Source organism: Schistocerca gregaria, chromosome 4 (assembly GCF_023897955.1).
Source record: "Schistocerca gregaria isolate iqSchGreg1 chromosome 4, iqSchGreg1.2, whole genome shotgun sequence".
NCBI lineage: Eukaryota > Metazoa > Arthropoda > Insecta > Orthoptera > Acrididae > Schistocerca > Schistocerca gregaria.
This window is the reverse complement of record NC_064923.1, coordinates 433,610,063-433,625,946: the sequence shown is the minus strand read 5'-3', so window position 1 is coordinate 433,625,946 and position 15,884 is coordinate 433,610,063. Positions and strand designations below refer to the sequence as shown.

Sequence of the window (15,884 nt, the reverse complement as noted above, 5' to 3'; positions counted from 1 at the left end):
AGCAGCACCAGTGCATGATGGGAGTGACAACTGGGTGGGGGAGGGATGTACACTGGGAATGGCGGACAGTGAAGTGTTGCAGTTTAGACAGAGGGCAGGAGAGGGGAGGGGGTAAGTAGAGGAAAGGAGAGAAATAAAAAGAAATTAAAAGACTGGGTGTGGTGGTGAAATGACAGCTGTGTAGTGCTGAAAGGGAACAGGGAGGGGGGCTGGATGGGTCAAGACAGTGACTAACGAAGGTTGAGGCCAGGAGGGTTACGGGAACATAGGATGTATTGCAGGGAACATACCCACCTGCGCAACTCAGAAAAGCTGGTGGTGGTGGGAAGGATCCATATGGCACAGGCTGTGAAGCAGTCATTGAGATGAGGGATATCATGTTTGGCAGCGTGTTCAGCAACAGGGTGGTCCACTCGTTTTTCGGCCACAGTCTGTCGGTGGCCGTTAATGTGGACAGACAGCAAGTTGGTTGTCTTGCCTACATAGAATGCAGCACAGAGGCTGCAGCTTAGCTTGTAAATCACATGACTGGTTTCACAGGTAGTCCTGCCTTTGATGGGATAGATGATGTTAGTGGCCAGATTGGAAGAGGTAGTGGCAGGAGGATGTATGGAACAGGTCTTACATCTAGGTCTATTACAGGGGTATGAGCCATGAGGTAAGGGATTGGGAGCAGGGGTTGTGTAAGGATGGACGAGTATATTGTGCAGGTTGGATGGACGGTGGAATACCACAGGAAAGGGGGTGGGCGTGAGAAGGATAGTGGGCAGGACATTTCCTATTTCAGGGCACGACGAGAGGTAATCAAAACCCTGGCAGAGAATGTAAGTCAGTTGCTCCAGACCCGGATGGTACTGAGTTAACTCTGTGGCCGGACTGTGGGACTTTGGGAGGTGGTGGGAAACTGGAAAGATAAGGCATGCGAGAGTTGTTTTTGTACAAGAATGGGAGGATAATTACGGTCAGTGAAGGCTTCAGCACGACCCTCGGTATATTTTGAGAGGGACTGCTTGCCACTGCAGATGCAACGACCACAGGTGGCTAGGCTGTACAGAAGGGGCTTCTTGGTATGGAATAGCTGGCAGCTGTTGAAGTGGAGGTATTGCTAGTGGTTAGTAGGTTTGATATGGACGGAGGTACTGACGTAGCCATCTCTGAGGTGAAGGTCAACATCTAGGAAGGTGACTTGTTGGGTTGAGTACGACTAGGTGAAGCAAATGGGGGAGAAGTTGTGAGGTTCTGGAACCTTCCTTCCCACCAACATCAGCTTTTCTGAATTGCACAGGTGGGAATCTTCCCTGCAGTACATCCTACGTTCCCGTAACCCTCCTGGCCTCAACCTTCATTAAGTCACTGTCCTCACCCATCCAGCCCCCACCCTGTTCCCATTAAAGCACTACACAGTGGTCATTTCACTGCTACACCCAGTCTTTTTATTTCTCTCCTTTCCGTTACTTACCCCTTCCCCCCTCCGCACCTTCTGCCCTCCATCAAAACTGAAACACTTCACTCCCTGCCACTCCCACCATAGTATCCCTCCTCCTCCCCGCCCCAGCCTCCTCCTTACCCCCAACCAGTCACTACTCCCATCATGCACTGGTGCTGCTGTTCGCAGTGTGGTTTCAGCTCTCAGACTGCAGACGTACGCGTGTGTGCGTGTGCGTACTGCTGACAAAGGCCTTAATGGCCGAAAGCTTTAATTGTGTGAATCTTTTTTTTTTTGTGCCTCTGCTATATGGTGAGTAGCAACTTTCCTTCTCTGGTATTGTTACATTCCATGCTGGATTTTCCATTGTTTGAATGTGAATAAATCAATAACATAATCTCACCATCTTTTTTGACAACGGTTCCTACATCTGGCAGTTGGGCATACACCACTTCCCCCAACGAATCCTAAAAATGTATGCTAACATTAATAACATTAAGAATGGTGGATTAACAAATTTTAAAACTAGGAGAGTTAGAATACTATTGCTAATTATTGGTTTTTAACATGTTTTGCAATGAATAGTGTATTCACATATATAATTTTACATGCAATCAAAAATGTTCACATGTGTGTGAAATCTTATGGGACTTAACTGCTAAGGTCATCAGTCCCTAAGCTTACACAATTCTTAACCTAAATTATCCTAAGGACAAACACACCAACCCATCCCCGAGGGAGAACTCTAACCTCCGCCGGGATCAGCCGCACAGTCCACGACTGCAGCACCTCAGACCACTTGGCTAATCCCGCGCGACTACATGCAATCATGAAGTGTTAACAAAACTATTCAGCAGCTCTAGTGAAGACTGCATATCAGTTGCTTAGAAAGTAACGCGCTGACTGCAAATTTCTTGACATCAGCTGCATTATGCACAGATTTACTACCCAATAGCAGCATGTGAAACTTAATGCTGGACTGGGACTCAAACCATGATTTCCCACTTATTGCAAGTGCTTGTCTGAAGGAAATTCAGGTTCGATTCCTTGACTTGCACAAATTTTCATGTATCACTAAAACCTAGTACAGTTGAAATCAAATGAATTCACAGTCTTCTTTCAGACATGCAAAACAAAATATCTGCATGATAATACCTCATGGACAGAATGCATTTTAGATTGTATCTAGCTGTTGTAAGTGCCATTCACCAGACTATTGAGAATACTGGCATGGAGGAACTAATTTATTTTGTGCTCTGATGAAGTAAATATTTGTGATGTTAAGCATCTGTACTCTTACAGGTATGTCAAGTCTATTTACACTTTATACAGCGTATAACTATACTTACTCAGTAATAATACAGCACAGAAAAATTTTAAATCCTAGCACCTTTGCAGTAAAAAGCATGTCTAAAAATATATCAAATTGTACCACCACTTTTATTATATACTGCAGCAGCACATTTTAAAATAATGTTCACTGTACATATTTTACCAACTGATTTGATCTAATAATATTGTACTGCTACATGTGTAGCCAATGAAGAGGTCCTGTTTATGGTTTTTATTGGAAGATTGAATTTCAAATGCTTTATTCTTCCATTTTATGTAACCTTAAAATGGAGCAGATGTCATATCTATAATTACAATTACAAATACTGTCTTACTGCGCTTCACATGTTGCATCATTTTATTGAAACACAATTATGTCATGTTATGTTAGTAATCACATAATTAAAAAAAAGACATTCCTCAGTTTTTCATCAAAATAAAAACTAGTTACTAGAGCCCCAGTGATGTAGTAAGAGTGAATTAGTAACTATAAATATGCTGCTGCTGATGATAATATTATCAGATTGTAACTTATCTTACAACACTACAGTCTTTTCATGTAGCGGTACCAACGGAATATGGTTTTTGGTGCCAAGAATACATGGAGAGGGGTAATGATGCTATTAGACATGCTCCCGAAGGACAAAGAAAAAGAAGCAGAGGAACATCATCTGCTTTTGCAATCACCGGTGGTCCTTACAAGATGTACTCCTTGATACAGAATATGAGAGAAATGAAAGTCTGTCTAAGGAAACTAAACAGCACATGATTAAGTGCCTCAGATGTGGTGTATGATTGCATACCTGATGAGCAACAGGATGTGCAAAGAAAAAGGTATTGTAACGTGATAGCTGCAAACCTGAATGAATAGTTAATGTTGAAACTGTTCAGTGTAAGTCCAAAAGTAGGCTAATATTTTAGATAATGAATATGTATTAAGGGCTCAGATTTCTTTCTTAATGTCTGAAAAATTAAAATAAATATTGCTCATACCAAATTTTTGAATTTATTGCTATGAAAGAGAAAATTTTTTAGTGGTACAATTAAGAATATCAATGATACAAATCAGAAGACTTGTTTATGAAATGTAAAGCTTTGCACCTCTGCATTTACTGTGTTCTATCTTTTAAATTTTAGTAAATTTAGTTTCAAAACTTAAAGCATATGTGTCTGAAAAAATTGGCTATACCTTGTTGACATGACATTTAGGTAATGTATATTAGATCTCGGTACAATTAGAAAAATGCTCAAAGTGAAACATATGAACTGGTTACCTGTCCAAGATGCCCAGTACTGTCATGATCCAAAAAACATTTGACACAGTGGCCCCACAGCAGACTTAACAAATATCATAGAACATAGAATGGGTTCCCAGATATGTGAGTGGCTTGATTACCTTTTTAATAGAACCCATTACACTGTCCTCAGTGGTGCCTGTACATCAGAGAGAAGCGGAACGGCCCGAGTGCCTCAGGGAAGTGTCGAAGGATTGGACAAATATATTATACTAGAACTGACATGTGATTACATTTTCACGCAATTTGGGTCATAGATCATGAGAAATCAGTACCCAGAACAACCACCTCTGGCTGTAATAATGGCCTTGATACGCCTGAGCATAGAGTCAAACAGAGCTTGGATGGCATGTACAGGTACAGCTGCCCATGCAGCTTCAACACGATACCACAGTTCATCAAGAGTGGTGACTGGCATATTGTGACGAGCCAGTTGCTTGACTACCATTGACCAGATGTTTTCAATTGGTGAGAGATCTGGAGAATGTGCTGGCCAGGGCAGCAGTTGAACATTTTCTGTATCCAGAAAGGACCGCACAGGACCTGCAACACGCAGTCGTGCATTATCCTGCTGAAATGTAGGGTCCCGCAGAGATCGAACGAAAGGTAGAGCCAACACATCTAAAATGTAATGTCCACTGTTCAAAGTGCCGTCAGTGCGAACAAGAGGTGACAGATGTATAACCAATGACACCCCATACCATCACACCGGGTGATATGCCAGTATGGCGATGACGAATAAACGCTTCCAATGTGCACTCACCGCAATGTCACCAAACAAGATGCGACCATCACGATGCTGAAAACACAACCTGGATACATCCGAAAAAATGACGACGTGCCATTCGTGCACTCAGGTTCGTTGTTGAGTACACCATCGCAGGTGCTCATCAGTGATGCAGCGTCAAGGGTAACTGCAGCCATGGTCTCCGAGCTGGTAGTCCATGCTGCTGCAAATGTCATCGAACTGTTCGTGCAGATGGTGGTTGTCTTGCAAACGTCCCTATCTGTTGACTCAGGGATCGAGACATGGCTGCACGATCCGTTACAGCCATACAGATAAGATGCCTGCCATCTCAACTGGTAGTGACACGAGGCTGTTGAGATCCAGCACGGCATTCTGTATTACCCTCCTGAACCCACCGATTCCATATTCTGCTAACAGTCATTGGATCTCGACCAACGCGAGCAGCAATGTCGCGATACGATAAACCACAATCACGATAGGCTACAATCTGACCTTTATCAAAGTCGGAAATGTGATAGTACACATTTCTCCTCCTTACACAAGGCATCACAACAACATTTCACCAGACAACGCTGGTCACCTGCTGATTGTGTATGAGAAGTTGTTTGGAAACTTTCCTCATGTCAGCGCATTGTACGTGTCGCTACCGACGCCAACCTTGTGTGAATGCTCTGAAAAGCTAATCATTTGAATATCATAGCATCTTCTTCTTGTCTGTTAAATTTTGCATCTGCAGTACATCATCTTCGTGGTATAGCAATTTTAATGGCCAGTAGTGTGTGTGTGTGTGTGTGTGTGTGTGTGTGTGTGTGTGTGTGTGTGTGTGTGTGATGCAGTGGACAGAGTGAACAGCAATTTGCAACTGTTTGCTGGAGATACTGCAGTACATGGAAAAGTATCATCATTCATCATCTGTATAAGGATACAAGATGACATTTCCATTTGATGTTATGAGTGGTGGTTTGGTCTAAATGTGGAAAAACTTAAGTTAATGAAGATGAGTAGGAAGAACAGAACTGCAATGTTCAAATACAGTATTAGAAGTTTGCTGCTTTACACAGTCATATCAATTAAGTAACTAGACATAATGGTGCAAAGAAATATGAAAGGTTACGAGTATGTAAGGAAGGTAGTAGAAGAGGTTGACTTTGGTTTATTGGGAGAATTTTAGGACAGTCTAGTTCATCTATATACGACACAATGTACCCACTATGTCAAATTAAAGGAAAATATCAAAGCAACTCTCAGGTGTGCTGCTAGATTTATTACTGGTACAGTCAATCAACACACAAGTATTACAGAGATGCTTCATGAACTCAAATGAAAAAACGTGAAGGGAAGACAATTCACAACACTACTGAAGAAACTTAGGCCTTTGCAGCTGACTGTACAATGCATCTACAGCTACCAATGTAGAATTCACTTAAGGACCATGAAGACAAAATAAGAAAATTTACGACTCTTATGGAGGCATATAGACAGTCATTATTCCCTTCCACCAATTGTAAGTGGAAGAGAAAAGGAAATGACTGGTAAAGATACAACGTAGCCTCCATCAGGACCTGTATGACGGCTTGCAGAGTATGAATGTTGATGTAAATGTTTATGTCCAAGGACGTAAACAAGACACACAGTGTATCTCATCTTGACTGTTCATGACACTTCATGGGCAATATCTGTAAAACTTTCTTCGCAGTGACGTATTTTCCACAGCTGTATATGTTCACATCTGTCGTTTGCTCATTCAGTCAGAGGTGATTGTGTAGACTCCTTGCTTGAATCTATGCCAAATCATTGTTATATTTTCAGTTTCCTCCACCATCAAAGTCTCTCTCCTCCACAAGTATTCACAAACTTTTTTATTCATTATAAATAGCATTTTTCATTTCCTAAAGGCACATCACTAAAACTAATGCCACAGCAATAAAATTAATCTGCCTGCATGGTCTAGCAGAGTTTTTGGGTGCTAATGTCAGGGTCCAGTCTAATTTCCAGTGATAACTTCAAGGTCTGGAAGGAGCATTCTCTTGACTTTTGAGACTGAGAAGTTGCTCGAGTGCAGAAAAGGGAAGGGAAGAACTGACAAGTTAAACCAATATCAGTATTTTAGTTTTGGATAAATGGTATTTGCTTGATTTCAGTTACAACAGGTTATTTTCATGTTTACTGGGAACTGGGTAAAAAAACTAGCATATCAATTTGCCACTGCAGCAGTATTAGAATATTTTATTGCTCTGGAATGTTCAGTTATTATAGAAAATGGGAAAAGCAATCAGTGTAGGTTTATAAAAACCTACAAGTTACAAAATAGCAACAAACACATACTAGCATCATCAGAATTGGCAGAGCATTGCTAAGACAATGTATCTAGTGGCATGGCCTATTACACAACAGGCCTGCACATGCAGGAACACACACCCACAGCTGGTCTATATGGTAGCTTTTTGCTGTCATCCTTGGATAGTGGTAGTACTGCAGAATGACATCATTCCTAATTTGGAAGTGCTTTATGGTAGTAATGAAGTGTGATGGTGTATTTGCTTTAAGTGATGAAAACAGAGGAAGCACATCATCATATAAGTAGAAAACATCCAAAATGTTCCTTGGAAGACAAGGCAAATTTAAATGCTACACCTATATTGTTTGTGTGAAACCCTGGTCCGACGTAAGAGAAGGCCTAAAGACCATAATCTTATCACATTTAAAAAAAAAAATGCAGGGAACTCGTTGACTTGTGACCTCCCACTCTTGCAGTGCCAGTATTCTACATCTACATCCACATTCCACAAGCCACTGTTCGGTGCGAGGCAGAGGGTACTTTGTACCACTACTAATCATTTCATTTCCTGTTCCACTAACAAATAGAGCAAGGGAGTAATGACTGTCTATATGCCTCCATATGAGACCTAATTTCTCTAAACTTTGTGGTCCTAGAGCGAAATGCATGTTTGTGGCAGTAGAATCATTCTGCAGTCAACTTAAATGTTGTTAATAGTATCCTTGAAAAGAATGTTGCCTTACCTCCAGGGATTCCCATTTGGGTTCCTGCAGCAAATCCATGACACTTGTGCACCATTCACAGCTACCAGTAACAGACCTAGCAGACCCCCTCTGAATTGCTTCCATGTCTTACTCTAAACCAACCTGGAGCGGATCCCAAACATTTCAGCAATACTCAGAATTACGTTGCACTAGTGTCCTATATGCACTTTCTTTTACAGATGAACAAAACTTTCCAAAATTCTCCCAATAATTTGAAGTTGACTATTTGCCTTACCTAACACAAGTACTACATACTCGTTTCATGTCATATTACTTTCCAAGGTTACACTTTGATATTTAAATAACGTGACTTTTAAGCAGCATACTAGAAATTCTGTATTTGAACATTATGCATTCTCTAAATTTACAGCTAGCTGCCATTCATCACACCAATTAGAAATCTTGTCTCAGTCATTGTATCCTCCTACAGTCTCTCAATGGGAACACTTTCCTGAACCACCACAGTGTCATCAGCAAATACCTGCAGATTGCCGACTATCTAGCCCGCCAGATCACTTAAGGATATAGAAAATAATAATCGTTCTATCACACTCCCCTTGGATACTTCTGATGATACCTTTGTCTGACCAACATTTGCTGTGGTGGATAACATATTGGGTTCTATCACTTAAGAAGTTTTCGAGCTGCTCACATACTCGCACCTTTGTTAACAGTCTGCAGTGGGGCACTGTGTCAAATGCTTTTCAGGAACCTAAAAATGTGGCATCTGCCAGTTGCCCTTCATCCGTAGATCACAATATATGATGTGACAAAAGGACAAGCTTTGTTTTGCACTAACAATGCTTTCTAAAATCGTGCTAATTCGTGGTCAGGAACTTTTCTTGTCTCACAAAAATTTATTATATTTGAACTGAGAATACATTCAAGACTTACAGAAAACTCATGTTAAGGACATAGGTTTAATTTTTTGGGTCCATTTTTTACCCTTCTTATATACAGGAGTCACCAACAGTATTTTCCAATTGTTTGGGACTTTCCGCTGGGCAAGAGATTCACGAGATAAGTAAGGGCCAGTGCTGTAGAGTACTCTTTCTACAACCAAGCTGGGATTCCATCCGGATGTGGCAACTTATTTATTTTCAACTCTTTCAGTTGCTTCTCCGTGCCAAGGATGCCTATTACTATGTTGTCCATATGGGTGTCTGTGTGATTGTCAAAAAAAGTTATGACTGCGTGATCTCCTGCATTATTTGTTAAATACGAAACTTGAAACTTCAGCTTTTGTTTTACTATCCTCTACTGCCTCAACAGATTGGTCAACGAGTGATTAGATGGAAGCATTAGACAACATTAGCAATTTTATTAGAGCCAGAATTTTCTCTTGTTCTTTGACAGACCTTTTTACAGATGCCTAAATCTCCACTACCTTTAGCTTTCCAATATTTACACATTCTCTTTTGAACTAAGAGTGCAACAGCTTTTGCTTCCTCAGCATCTTCCAAATTTCACAGTTAAACTATGGTGGATCCGTTCTATCCTTAATCCCCCTCCTACGCATGTACTTCCCCTCATACTGGAATTAAGTTATGTCAATGCATAGTCCAAGTCAGTTGCTAACCACAGATCATCTGCTCTAACAAATTCTCTCCTAGCCTTCGTGACTGATTTATTAACTTCTGTAACTGTAGTTGCTAAGATAACATCATGATCACTTATCACTGTCTCAATACTGGTGCCGTCAATAAGGTCAGGCCTGTTTGTAGCTACAAGGTCTAAAATATTCCCACTGAGTGTGGGCTGTCAAACTAGCTGCTCAAGTTACTAATCAGGGATGACTTATATAGTTTCACCTGAATGCTTCAGTAGTTAGGTTTCTCAAACTCTGCGTATTAATCTAAATTATTAGACACAGTTCCTGCATTTTCGTCAGGGTCTACAGTAGAGTTGCATGGCACAAGCCGATAGTTCGTTTATCTGCTTAGTTTAGTTTTCAGCGGTCTTTAGTGTGGACAGGGACTGCGATTGTTGTGTGCGGATGTAAGCCTATTACGTGACACTTCACTCTCAGCTTCAGGCTGTGATGGCTTCAGTTACACAGCTTGAGGCTGCAGTGGGTGGACACCACTGCTGTGGGCCAGCTGTGGGGATCCAACAGCCGTCCAGCACGTCCAAGTCCTCAGATCGTTCCTCACCGGAGGCCAACCCACCCCTCACCCATGGTTGAGTGGGAGGTCACCATAGGGCATAGCAAGCGGAGGAAGACTTCCCAAGCTGCATTAAACATAAGGCCTTTCCGGTTTGTCCGACAAGCATGTTCCAGGTGCTGTCTGGATTTGACAGTCACTGAGCCAGTGCTGTTCCTTATCTATATAAACAATTTAGGATACAATCGCAGCAGTCATCTTAGGTTGTTTGCAGATTATGCTGTTGTTTATTAACTAATAAAGTCATCAGATGATCAAAACAAATTGCAAAATGATTTAGAAAAGGTATCTGTATGATGTGAAAATTGGCAATTGATCCCAAGTAATGGAAAGTGAAAGGTCATCCACGAGTGCTAAAATGAATTCGTTGAACTTCAGTTACATGATAAATTCGTCAAATCAGAAGGCCATAAATTCAAATAAATACCTAGGAATTACATTTACGAGCAACTTAAATTTGAAGCGAACACACAAAAAATTTTGTGGGGAAGGCTAACCAAAGACTGCCTTCTACTGTTACGACACTTAGAAAATGTAAAAGATCTACTAAGGAGACTGTGTACACTACACTTGTCCGTCCTCTTTTAGAATACTGCTTCACAGTGTGGGATCCTTACCAGATAGGACTGAGGGAGTACATCGAAATAGTTCATAGAAGGGCAGCACATTTTGTACTATCATGAAATACAGGAGAGAGTGTCACTGAAATGATACAGGATTTGGACAAGACATCATTAAAATAAAGGTGTTTTTCATTGTGACAGAATCTTCTCATGAAATTCCAATCACAAACTTTCTCCTCTGAATGCGAAAGTATTTTGTTGACACTGACCTACATAGGGAGAAACGATCACCATGATAAAATATGGGAAATTAGAGCTTGTACAGAAAGATATAGGTGTTCGTTCTTTCCGTTCGCTAAACGAGATTGGAATGATAGAGAATTGTGAAGGAGGTTCGATGAACCCTCTGCCAGGCACTTAAATGTGATTTGCGGAATATCCATGTAGATGTAGAAGACAGGTTTTAGAAAACTGTGCGGAAAATCACTTCGCAATTCTGCCTGTCTGTATCTCCCCCCCTCTTTCCCCCCCCCCCCCTCCCCCACGCACGCACACACACACAATATCAGATTTGGGTGGCTGGTAAAAACATCGAACAATTGCTTTTATTTCAAATACACCTGTTATATGTGACCAGATACCCTCACTGTCACACTCAAATACAATCTCAATAGAGAGAGAATATTTTTGTCAGCTGCAAAAATCATCATTTCCGTCCCCTCCCCCTCCGTAGCATCTAATCTGTCTTCCCGACATACAGTCCATGACTTGGTAAATGTCTTAGAGCTTCCTACTTCAGGTTTCGCCAGTTCTTGGTCCTAAGTATACTTAGAGTGTAAGAACTTTCCTGGAGAGCAGTAAATCCAGGAACTTAGTTACAAATACTTCAACAATTTACTGATAATATGTTGACAAAGTGTCTTTACTCAGAACACTGTCTAATTTTGCTGTCTGTGTACCTTCTGGCAAGTGTTCATGAGAGTACCTCAAACTACTACCTACCCTAAAAAAAACCGATGTGACTCCCCAAGTACTCTGCTACCTAAGCTGCTTCATTTTTGTAGTGCACCTCCATCTATTGGGAGGGGAGTCCTACAATTCCCCACCCAATAGTCCAAGTCCTTCACCATCTTTGCTGGAGACAATGAGAGCAATTCCTGCCACAGCCTCAACCCCCATATCGATGGAGATCTCTCTCTCCTTCACCTGCATCAGAATTTTTCAATCTTTGTTCACTTTATTATTGGAAATAATAGCCATAAAAAAATCTACCCTCAGCTACTTCAGGAACCAGTTTTTTGAGCAGTCTTAACAGTCAGGTTAAAAGAAAGTATATAACCAAAAACCAACTGTTTCAGCAATAACTGCTATCCCTAATATAGAAGCAGTGAAATTGACATACAAGTCACCTAAGCAATATTTGATATCAAAAGGCTTGCCAAATGCTATGTGACGCACAATATTTATTTATTAGGAGCAAAACCATAGTGTGTTATTTTTAGTTTACTGAGCAAAATGTCTGACACATTCAGACTGTTGATCTTATCCTTTCAAAGATTCCACAGCAGTTCTATAGGATTTAGAACTGTATAGTACTAATTAATGGAAAATCTCATATAAAGATGTGAAACAATTACTAACAAAGAGATAGAGGGGCTGGCCAGTACTTACCTCAGCTCAGTACAGCCGATAGAAACACAAAAAACAACCGAAAATTTAAGCTCCTAGCTTTCGGAATAAATGTTCCTTCATCAGGGAGGAGAGAGAGGAAAGAAAGGGAAGAAGGGAAAGTGGATTTAGTTACTCACAACCCAGGTTATGAAGCAACAGGGAAAAGAAAACAGGGAAGGTAGCAAGGATGGAGGCATGGTTGTCAGAGGGAAGCCAAGGAACATTTATTCCGAAAGCTAGGAGCTTAAATTTTCGGTTGTTTTTTGTGTTTCTATCGGCTGTACTGAGCTGAGGTAAGTACTGGCCAGCCCCTCTATCTCTTTGTTAGGAACTGTATAGTACGGCAGAAATAGGAAATGAACCATTTTCTTGCAAAATTTTGTCTGCGGAATGAACTTATTTAATGCCAAAAGTTTAGGTCTCCTTAGGTTTATATATTTTTTTCCTTTTTTTCTACATTTCTATATGATAAGTCTGACTTTTCCATTGCTGACATAGAGGAGAAGTGAACAGGAAATGAAACTCTGCATTCACACGAATGAATCACTAACCAACACTGCTGTTTGAGAATACTATTTGCATACTGTTACTTTACAACAACTATTTACTCGGAATGAATCCACAGTTCATCTAAAACTAACACCCACTTTAATTTCGAAAGCCTTATTTTTCATAAAAAATCTAATGTAGTCTGCACTTTTTGCAAGTACATTCTTTCGTCTGGACATGATGACTCATTTATTCTGGTTTCTTTTAATATCAGATCTCTTAGATGGAACATTATGGTATTGACAGGAATGGGGAAATAAATACAATAGAAGAAGAATGGGTAGCTCTGAGGGATGAAGTAGTGAAGGCAGCAGAGGATCGAGTAGGTAAAAAGACGAGAGCTAGTAGAAATCCTTGGGTAACAGAAGAAATATTGAATTTAATTGATGAAAGGAGAAAATATAAAAATGCAGTAAATGAAGCAGGCAAAAATGAATACAAACGTCTCAAAAATGAGATTGACAGGAAGTGCAAAATGGCTAAGCAGGGATGGCTAGAGGACAAATGTATGGATGTAGAGGCTTATCTCACTAGGGTAAGATAGATACTGCCTACAGGAAAACTAAAGAGACCTTTGGAGAAAGGAGAACCACTTGTATGAATATCAAGAGCTCAGATGGAAAACCAGTTCTAAGCAAAGAAGGGAAAGCAGAAAGGTGGAAGGAGTATATAGAGGGTCTATACAAGGGCGCTGTTCTCGAGGACAAGATTATGGAAATGGAAGAAGATGTAGATGAAATGGGAGATATGATACTGCGTGAAGAGTTTGACAGAACACTGAAAGACCTGAGTCGAAACAAGGCCCTGGGAATAGACAACATTCCATTAGAACTGCTGATAGCCTTGGGAGAGCCAGCCCTGACAAAATTCTACCATCTGGTGAGCAAGACATACGAGACACGTGAAATACCCTCATACTTCAAGAAGAATATAACAATTCCAATCCCAAAGAAAGCAGGCGTTGACAGATGTGAAAATTACCAAACTATCAGTTTAATAAGTCACAGCTGCAAAATATTAATGCAAACTCTTTACAGACAAATGGAAAAACTGGTAGAAGCTGACCTCAGGGACGATCATTTTGGATTCCATAGAAATGTTGGAACACGTGAGGCAATGCTGACCCTACGACTTATCTTAGAAGATAGATTAAGGACAGGCAAACCTACGTTTCCAGCATTTGTAGACTTAGAAAAAGCTTTCGACAATGTTGACTGGGATACTCTCTTTCAAATTCTGAAGGTAGCAGGGGTAAAATACAGGGAGCGAAAAGCTATTTACAATTTGTACAGAAACCAGACGGCAGTTATAAGAGTTGAGGGGCACATGCAAGGGAAGCAGTGGTTGGGAAGGGAGTGAGACAGGGTTGTAGCCTCTCCCCGATGTTATTCAATCTCTATATTGAGCATGCAGTTAAGGAAACAAAAGAAAAGTTCAGAGTAGGTATTAAAGTTCATGGAGAAGAAATAAAAACTTTGAGGTTCACCGATGACATTGTAATTCTGTCAGAGACAGCAAAGGACTTTGAAGAGCAGTTGAATGGAACGGACAGTGTCTTGAAAGGATATACGATGAACATCAACAAAAGCAAAACGAGGATAATGGAATGTAGTCGAATTAAGTCGGGTGATGTCGAGGGAATTAGGTTAGGAAACGAGACACTTAAAGTAGTATAAAAGTTTTGCTATTTAGGGAGCAAAATAACTGATGATGGTCGAAGTGGAGAGGATATAAAATTTAGACTGGCAATGGCAAGGAAAGCCTTTCTGAAGAAGAGAAATTTGTTAAAATCGAGTATAGATTTAAGTGTCAGGAAGTCGTTTCTGAAAGTATTTGTATGGAATGTAGCCATGTATGGAAGTGAAACATGGACGATAACTAGTTTGGACAAGAAGACAATAGAAGCTTTCGAAATGTGGTGCTACAGAAGAATGCTGAAGATTAGATGGGTAGATCACATAACTAATGATGAGGTATTGAATAGAATTGGGGAGAAGGGGAGCTTGTGGCACAACTTGACAAGAAGAAGGGACCAGTTGATAGGACATGTTCTGATGCATCAATGGATCACAAATTTAGCATTGGAGGGCAGCGTGGAGGGTAAAAATCTTAGAGGGAGACCAAGGGATGAATACACTAAGTAGATTCAGAAGGATGTAGGTTGCAGTAAGTACTGGGAGATGAAGCTTGCACAGGATAGAGTAGCATGGAGACCTGCATCAAACCAGTCTCAGGACTGAAGACCACAACAACAACATAGATGGAACACTTTCTTCCTCAGAGTATCTTTGCTAGCTTGAAATTCCAATTTTGTGCAACAAAAGTTCTGAAGTTTTTGCAAAGATGGTATTTCCCTGTATTGTTCATAATACTGCAGAAATTACTGTCTAGTATCACATTTCTCTATATCAAATATTTATTGTGTGTCTTTTACTTATTCTGCTCTGGGGCAGATATCTGAATCCAGCTCCAATCAGCATCATGTTCTTCCTCCTGTAATTTGCACAACACTGACTTAACTTTTGCTTGTTAACATTTGCTTTCACATTCCATTGTATTTTGTTAGCAACATCACACCTTTCTCATTCTTATTTGACGTTGACATCAAGTTCTCACAGCTTCCCATGAAGGCATTTTCTGTGATCACTTCTCACTCACACTGCAAGATAACAATGTGCGCTCCTCTGAATCGAAACGTGACTGTACCTCCTCACGTACTAAGCTTATTTTCCCAATGGTGGATAAACACTGCCTTGCCAAGTAACATCAATCTTCATTTAGATTTCCTCCATGCACAGCTGTTACTGCAGCCACTTCACAGGATCAAAATACTGGTTTGTAATATATTTTCACATGTTTTCTTAAACGAAATGAATAAAGAGATGCAAATGAGGAAAACTTTTGACAGCCTAACTTCTGTTTAAAAGAAGTTATACACTAACAAGTTTCCTTAGGATAAGACAAAAAGCAAGGACCGATTTTGTTGTTCTTTTTATAAATCTGACAGTTACTTTATCAATATAAGGCTATTATAAACACTATTACTATCATATTTATAAAATCCTCTACATGGAAATTTGCAAGGCATGAATT

At 40.4% G+C, this 15,884-nt stretch overlaps 1 protein-coding gene across 1 annotated transcript in view; it reads right to left on the bottom strand.

Moving 5' to 3' along the window:
* The window catches only part of LOC126267350 (glycine cleavage system H protein, mitochondrial), a 64,395-nt gene that overhangs the window by 31,097 nt on the left and 17,414 nt on the right, over positions 1-15,884 (bottom strand). Inside the window, exon 3 of the mRNA XM_049972475.1 lies at positions 1,830-1,893. Coding sequence (XP_049828432.1) covers positions 1,830-1,893 — 64 coding nt within the window. The remainder of the gene's footprint in view (positions 1-1,829; positions 1,894-15,884) is intronic.